Source organism: Lipotes vexillifer, unplaced genomic scaffold, assembly GCF_000442215.2.
Source record: "Lipotes vexillifer unplaced genomic scaffold, Lipotes_vexillifer_v1.1 scaffold90, whole genome shotgun sequence".
NCBI classification, from domain to species: domain Eukaryota; kingdom Metazoa; phylum Chordata; class Mammalia; order Artiodactyla; family Lipotidae; genus Lipotes; species Lipotes vexillifer.
The window spans coordinates 4,692,877-4,700,732 of NW_006782310.1; the positions used below are offsets into that span (position 1 = coordinate 4,692,877).

At 40.7% G+C, this 7,856-nt stretch overlaps 1 protein-coding gene across 1 annotated transcript in view; it reads left to right on the top strand.

The window, feature by feature from the left end:
• Positions 1-3,694: 3,694 nt before the first annotated feature.
• The window catches only part of RMP24 (ribonuclease MRP subunit p24), a 7,184-nt gene continuing 3,022 nt past the window's right edge, over positions 3,695-7,856 (top strand). Inside the window, exons 1-3 of the mRNA XM_007455204.1 lie at positions 3,695-3,799; positions 3,884-3,906; positions 6,177-6,376. Coding sequence (XP_007455266.1) covers positions 3,723-3,799; positions 3,884-3,906; positions 6,177-6,376 — 300 coding nt within the window. The 5' untranslated portion in view covers positions 3,695-3,722. The remainder of the gene's footprint in view (positions 3,800-3,883; positions 3,907-6,176; positions 6,377-7,856) is intronic.

The window sequence follows — 7,856 nt, forward strand, 5'->3', positions numbered from 1 at the left end:
GAGAAGGAGGGGGAGGAGGGGAGGAGGGGGAGGAGGAGGGGGGGAGGAGAAGAAAAGTGGTGCCTCTTTGAGGGGCAGGTGACTGGGAAAGATCACTACAGGGACTTACGGATGAGGAAAATCTTCACAGAGTGTAGTTCCTCTTCCAGGGGGTTGGAAATGTTCTATATCTTGATAGGAGTATACTCACTTTTTAAATTGTACATTTAAGATTTGTACATTTCAACATAGGTACATTTTTCCTTAAAAATGTTTACACTTATTATAATTGAAGGGGAGTAGGGAGAGTTAGAGACAAAACAAGAATGCCAGGATGCTGAGAGTTGCTGTGTGATGTATATATGAAGGTTCATTATATTATGGTCATGGGCAGAGTCGTGATTTGCCTCTGATTGGGAGCCTGCAGAGCTTGTGGGTGGAGTGGCTACAAGGGGTGGGAAGCAGCAGCAGCAATGGCTCTTTGGTGGGAGAGGCCAAGGGTGCTATCTGGGCCCCACGGCGTCTGAGAAAACAAGTTGTGATGCAAGTAGTGGTGCTGACGAGGCATCTGGATATAGGAGTGTGGTGTTCAGAGCAGATAGAAGGAAACAGCTGAAGGAAAGTGTGCTGGGGGCCAGGGGAGGATGTACACATGCGTATACAGTGCATTTCTCCTCTTCTGCTTTACTGGCTAGTGAAACAGAAAAAAAATCTAGAAGCAGATGCAACTTTATTTTTTAAAAAACTTATATAGATAAACTGACATTTCACCTATGCCACGGGGTTGTGAGGATGACGTGAATTAATACAAGTAAGACGCTTTAAAAAGTGCCTGGCACATATGCAGTGTTCAGTGCATATTTTTTTAAACTTCAATTCCAGTAGAAAAAGACTAGTTTAGCTAGTAAGGGATCTTTGCATAACTTGCTGTCCATCTGGAAAAAATTCCAGTTATATGTTCTACCTCATACTTAAGTGAAAATACATTTCATATGGTTTAAAGATGTACATGGAAGAGAGACTTCCCTGGTGGCATAGTGGTTGAGAATCCATCTGCCAATGCAGGGTACACGGGTTCAAGCCCTGGTCCAGGAGGATACCACATGTCATGGAGCAACTAAGCCCCAAGACTACTGAGCCTGCACTCTAGAGGCCATGAGCCACAACTACTGAGCCCACGTGCCACAACTACTGAGGTCCGTGCACCTAGAACCCGTGCTCGGCAACAAGAGAAGCCACCACACTGAGAAGATCGCGCACTGCAACGAAGAGTAGCCCCTGCTCGCCGCAACTAGTGAAAGCCCACACACAGTAACGAAGACCCAGTGCAGCCAAAAATAAATAAATAAAATAAATAAATTTATTTAAAAAAAAGATGTATATGGAAGAAACCAAACTAGAAAAGTATGAGAAAAACAGTTGGATGAATAGTCAGTTGTCTCGCTTCAGCATAAACGAGGCCCTTTAACACTATACAGAAAATGCAGACCCAATCGTGCAGATTTTGACGACATACAAAATCTTGTGTGGCAAAAATGCTATAAACCTTGCCAAGTATAAGAGTTAAGTGAGGAAACATTGCATCATAAATGACAAGCAGAGGATGAATTTCACCAAAATACAAAGATTCCTAGAAATTGATAAACAACCCAGTGAAGATTTCTTTTCACAAAAGAAAATGCAAACTGTCAAGAAATAAATGAATAAAGGCTTTATCTCACTGGTATTTAAGTGAACTAATGACCTTCACCTTTTCACTCATCCAGTTTGACCCAGTTCTCTCAGATATTGATGCTGGGAGTGTGAATTGCTACAACCTTTTGGAATGATCTAGCAAATTAAAATATGGATATCATTCCACTCAGTGATTTCTCTTTTAGGAATTCAGACAAAAGAAATAAAAAGCATTAGCATATACAAGATATTTGCTGATATACTAGTTGAACTAGCAAAGAACTGAAAAAAAATTGAATGTTCATCAATAGGAAAATAAATTATGGTTCATTACATTTTGTAATATTGTCAGCTATTAAAAAGTACATGTGAGAACTGTATATACTGGAGAGATGTTTGTGGCCTGTTGTTAAGGAAAAAGGCAAGTTATATCATCAAGGACTAACATTCTATTTTTGGTTTTTGGTTTTTGTGTATGTCTTGGTGTTTTGTTGTTGTTGTTTGTGTGGTGATGGCTGTTGGGGATATTTATACATTCATACAAGTGCTTACATGTGTAAGGTCATAGAAGGAGAAGAGACCCAACTGCTAATGTTGATCACCTCACAGAAGCAGGATGGAAAGGTGGGGAGAGCAGACGTAATAACTTTTCTTCTGAAAAATTAAAATATGTCTACATAGGGGTAAATGCATAGTTTCTCTTTACAAACTTTTGCATCATTTGACTCCTTCCTGAACTTAAAAATGAAGGATAAATAAGGGTCTAGTATCCAGAATATATTTTTTAAAAACTCTAACAACTCAACAACAAAAGGCAAATAATCCAATTTAAACATGGGTAAAGAAGTGGAACAGACATTTCTTCAAAGATATACAAATTGCCAACCACACATGAAGAGATGCTTAACATCATTAGCCATTAGACAAATGCAAATCAAAACCACAAAGAGATGCTACTCCACACTACTAGGATGGTTAGAATTAAAAAAACAGAAAATGAGTGTTGGTGAGTATGTGGAGAAACTGGAATCCTTGTTAAAAATGGAATTACAGTATAACCCAGCAATTTCACTGCTAGGTATAAATCCAAAAGAATAGAAAACAGATACAGTAGCAAATACATGTTCAAGTTCACAGCAGCATTATTCACAATAGCCAAAAGGTAGAAACAACTCACATGTCTATCAATGGATGAATGGATAAACAATACATGGTACATACATACAACGTAATATTACTCAGCCATAAAAAGATATGAAGTTCTGATATAGGCTGCAAAGTGGATGAACCTCAAAAACATTATACTAAATGGAAGAAGCCTCACACAAGAAATTCCATGTATGATTCCATTTATATGATATGTCCAGAATCGGTAAATCCATAGAGACAAAAAGCAGACTAGTGGTTGCCAGGGGCTGGGAGGGAGGGAAGAATGGGGAGTAACTGCTAATGGGGTACCGGTAGGCTGATAGAAATGTTTCCAAACTAGTAACGGTGGTGTTTGCACAGCACTGCAATTGTACTAAACATCGCTGAGTTGTTCACCTAAAATTGGTTAACGTTATGTCATGTGAATTTCAGTTGACGGAAGTTAGGAAGGAAGCTCTAGGCCTAGCTTCTCCCAGCTGCCACCCTGCGGACCGCGCTTCCGCCCGCCGCGGCCCAAGTCAGTACCCCAGCCTGCAAATTTAGAGGGCGACGGGGTCTGATGAAATGACAACAGGGGTATGGTAAAGGAGGCTACCAGACAAAGACGGAGAGGCGGGCGGCACCCTCGGCTCCTGACGCTGCCACCCCTGCCCAGTCAAGCTGCTCCGCCCAGACTATCGTCTGAGGTGATCGCCACCTCGCCCGCGGGGACGGGGTGGGACCCGGGGGCGGGGCCAACGGCGGGGGGGAGGGTCGCCTGCGCGCCGGACCGGACACGAAGGCACCGGAACCCTTCAGCCTAGGGCACCTGTTTCCGGAGGGATCTCTTATCTCAACGTCAAAGTCCGCCACGTTGGGAATCCGGTTTCCGGAGTCTCTTTTTGTCACCGGGTCTCAGAGGTGCAGAGGTGGCGGTGGCTATGAGGCAGAAGCACTACCTTGAGGCTGCGGCGCGGAAACTACAAGATAGCTGCCCGGGCCAGGCCCGCTATCTCCTGTAAGAGAGGGAGGGAGGGGGAGCGGGAGGCTAGCCGCTAGGGGGTGTTTCTTCGTCCCTTATGAGTCTCTTTCTCTTTTGCAGCTGGGCCTACAGTTCGTCACACGGTAGGGAGGACGCCCGTTGGTTGTGGGTCACTGTCGTCGCCCCGCTCGCCTTCATTCCCCACAACGCTCAGGATGATCCAAAAGAATCGGGTCGACCCATGGCCATAATAAACCCCCTCCAGAGGCTTCTCAGTTTCGTAAAAAATCCAAATTCCTTAACGTGCCTTATCTTGCCTGACCTATTAGCGGCATTTGACGCATTGATCAGTCTACTCGAAATAGTTTCCTCACTTGGCTTCCGGACCATCACAAAGTTCACCTCCTACCTCTTTAGCCAGTACTTCTGTTTTGCTGGTTTCTTCTAATTTCCCCAACTTACAAATGTTGGAGTGTCCCAGGACTCATTCCTTGGACGTTTTTTCTAGCTACGCTCAATTCCTTGGTGACAGTTTTTCATCCACTCTCATGGCCTTTAAATTCTGCATACTGAGGACTTACAAATTTATATCCCCAGTTCAGACCACTCGCGCGAATCCTAGACTCATCCAGATACGTAGACAACTTTTTTTGAATATTATGCTAGGCAAAAATTCAAGCTTTATCCCCCAACACGACAACCCGCCTCCTCCAGTTATTCCCATTTCAGTAAATGGTAACCCCATCCTTAAGAATTAGCCCCAAAACCTAGGAGCCACTCTTGACTCACTAACAGCCTTCCTCCCCAAGCCAGTACGCCAGAAATCCCACTGGCTTTAAAATATATCCAATATCTAGCCACTTCTCTCCACATCCAACTTACCACCGTGTTCCAAGCCATCAGTTTCTCTCCTGGATTATTGGCAATAGCTCCCATGCATTTCTACAGTCCATTCTCAATCCAGCAGCCAACGTGAGCCTAATAGAAACCTAAGCTAGATCATGTCACTTCTCTGCTACCAACTCTGAAATGACTGCCCATCTCAGAGTAAAAGTGAAAATCTTTTAAAGGAACTTCATGGCCCTATGTCATAGGTCTGCATTACCTCTCTGACCTGCTCTCCCTTTTGTTCACTGAACTCCAGCCACTGCCAGGCCCCTGTGCTGTTTCACGGTCTTTGCACCTGCCCTTCCTTCTACCTGGAAATCTTACCTCACATATCTCCTTGGATTCTTCCTTCACTTCCTTCTGGTCTCTTGCAAATGTCACCCCACAAAGCCTTCACTGGCTGCCCTATTTAAGATTATAGCAGCTCCATCGCTACGCCCCATTCCCCTTTTCCTGTATTTCTTTTTTCTCCCCAGCACTTAACATTTGGCATTGTTGTATTCATTGTCTCTCTGCATGAATTGTCCTTTGTTCTCTGTTCCCACACCCAGAACAGTGCACAGTGCTTGGCACTTAACTGTCACTCAGTAAATATGAATGAATTTTACATTTGGCAGAGCTAAGTTATGAACATGGTCTTTGGCTTTTTGTAGTGTTGTCTATCCCTAGCACTTAACACAGGGCTCACCAATAAATATTTATTGAATAACAGATAGTGTGCTCACCTTCCTTTTCAGCAGCATCACCTTCACACCTCACCTTTCCCTAAATAACCATGCTTGCTTTTTCACTGTACTTGTACCTGAAAGCCCGTTACCAATAATAGATGCCATTTCCAAATACAGATAAGAGTTTACAGTCACCTGTGATGACTTTTTTCAAGCCTGTTGGAAGTGTTTCTGGCTAGTCTATGCAGAGTTTAATAATTTTCAGGGCATTTTAATCATATTCTGTTGCAGTTTTTACCAATCTTTATTTGTTTAGGGCTCCCCAAGAGCATGAGTTCTATAACGATAGCAACTCCTTTACTTCCATATTTATGTCTCCACAGCCTAGCATGGTAGATGGTCAGTGAATGCTTTCTTGATTGCATAAAGGTCCTGGGGCAAGTCTGTTGTCCTATTACCTTGTACTGCAGACAAAGCCCAGCTCACGAAAACAAAATTGTGCTAATTGTTTTAAAAAGAAAAGTCACAGTATAATTTGTTATTTTGTGATAAATGTGTTTGTAAAATTGATGTGAAATACAGCCTTTTTTACTTGGTAGCAAGTAATGAACAATGTAGCAAAGGGTGGGGACTTACCTATCTGTTGCTAAAAGGAGTGAGTGGATAGAATTATAGTGGTTTGTAAAATAAATTATTGCTGATCTATGTTTTTGTAAATACTCATTTTGAGTATGCTTAAGGAAAATGTATATTTCCTTGTATTAAATAATATACTCTTTTGCATTTATAATGTTGATAGTTTGCAGTAACAAAATATTCTGTTTGCTGACTCGTGAGTTTCATTTGTATAATTTTAGATGATAAAAGCACTTTTGAAGGAACATGTCCATACTGTTTCCAGTTGCTGGTTCAGGATAAGTCTCGAGTACGTCTCAAACCCAAACCCAAACTGACACCCAAAATACAGAAACTTCTTAATCGAGAAGCAAGAAATTATACACTCAGTTTTAAAGAAGCAAAAATTTTGAAAAAGTACAAAGACTCCACAAGTGTATTGGTAAGATTTCAATTCCAGTATGTATAAGTAAACCAGAATTTTCTTTTCTTTCACTTAAGATGAGGTTAAGAATTAGCTGGAATATAACTCAGAGGTTTGTAGTAGTATATTTAGATTGTCAAAATATATACATAGGATTTCTTTCTAGTGATTACTGTTTTATCAAGAGTACAGCTTATTTTTGTTTTTCACAATTACCTAAAACCAAACATTGTGAACTCTCAATTGCCCAGATGTTATTGCTGAGCACAATTCTTTTCACAAAGTTGAGAATTTCTTGAGCTCACCAGTGTGACTTCACCTGAACTGCAGTTACCACTAAATTATTTTTCAGCTAATGGTTCCTTTCTTCGAACAGCAGTATGTATTAGGTATACATAAGGCTCTTGCCTTATGTATTAGGTACCAGTGTTACTTCTTCAGTCACCTCCGCTCCATGTCAGAGTATGTATTTAAGTTTATGCCCAAAAAAGGTAAGTGCATCTTATGTTCATTCATCAAACATTTATTGAGGATCTATCTTATGCCAGACAATGCTGTGTATTGGAGATGTTAAGTGCAATAAAACAACCAAAAGCAAATTACTCTGGTTTACTGTATAGAGACCAGTATCAGATACACGTTATCTGCATGTTTTGTGTTAACATTTATCAACTATTTGAGTGCTTGCTTACTACCAGGCACTGTGCTGGGCATTCTGGACATTATAACAGATTATGTCTGGCCCAAGACTACAGTCGGTAATAACTTAGATTGGAACTGCCATATTTAGGAGTTTACCATAATTGGACAGATAAATGAATTTTGCTTTGTCATAAAATTGATTGTTTATAGAAAGCATAAAGTAACTTAAATAGACCTCTGTAAATGCATTTTTACCTGCTCATGAACATCAGAGTACTTCTCAGCTAAACTAGTTTCTGTTAATTTTGTTGAGGCCTGGGCTGAATCCTGTGCCTTGTGAGTCAGATATGTAGAAGAAAGGCATTTAGCTGTAAAATGAACCATGTGTTGAAAAATGAATCCTGAAAAGAAAGTCAACCTCTATTGCTAATGAAGTGAAGAAGTATGAGAATGTGAGGATTCATTTGATTGGTTTTATAAATTGCTTTAGACCTGTATTTACAGAATAAAGGTTTGAAGGAGTCAATTAAATTTTCAGTGATATTTTGCCATGTTGTATTGGGAAAAGGTTTGGAGTTTGTCTGCAAAAAAATGCTAAATGTCTACTATTGTTATAAAGAACAACTTTCCAGATGTTAAAGGGTATCATTCCCAGTCTCCTCCATTCCCTGCCGAACAGTTTTACATTGAGAAAGTAAAGATTTTATCATCTTTAAAAAGGTGTTTTAAATTATATACAAATGTTTAGCCATTAACTTTTTATTGAAGATTATCTTTTAAATTTGTGTCTTGTCTGATTCCTGCTGCTAGTTTACAAGCTTGTTGAGGGGAGCGTTTGTTTCTCTACCCTGCATTT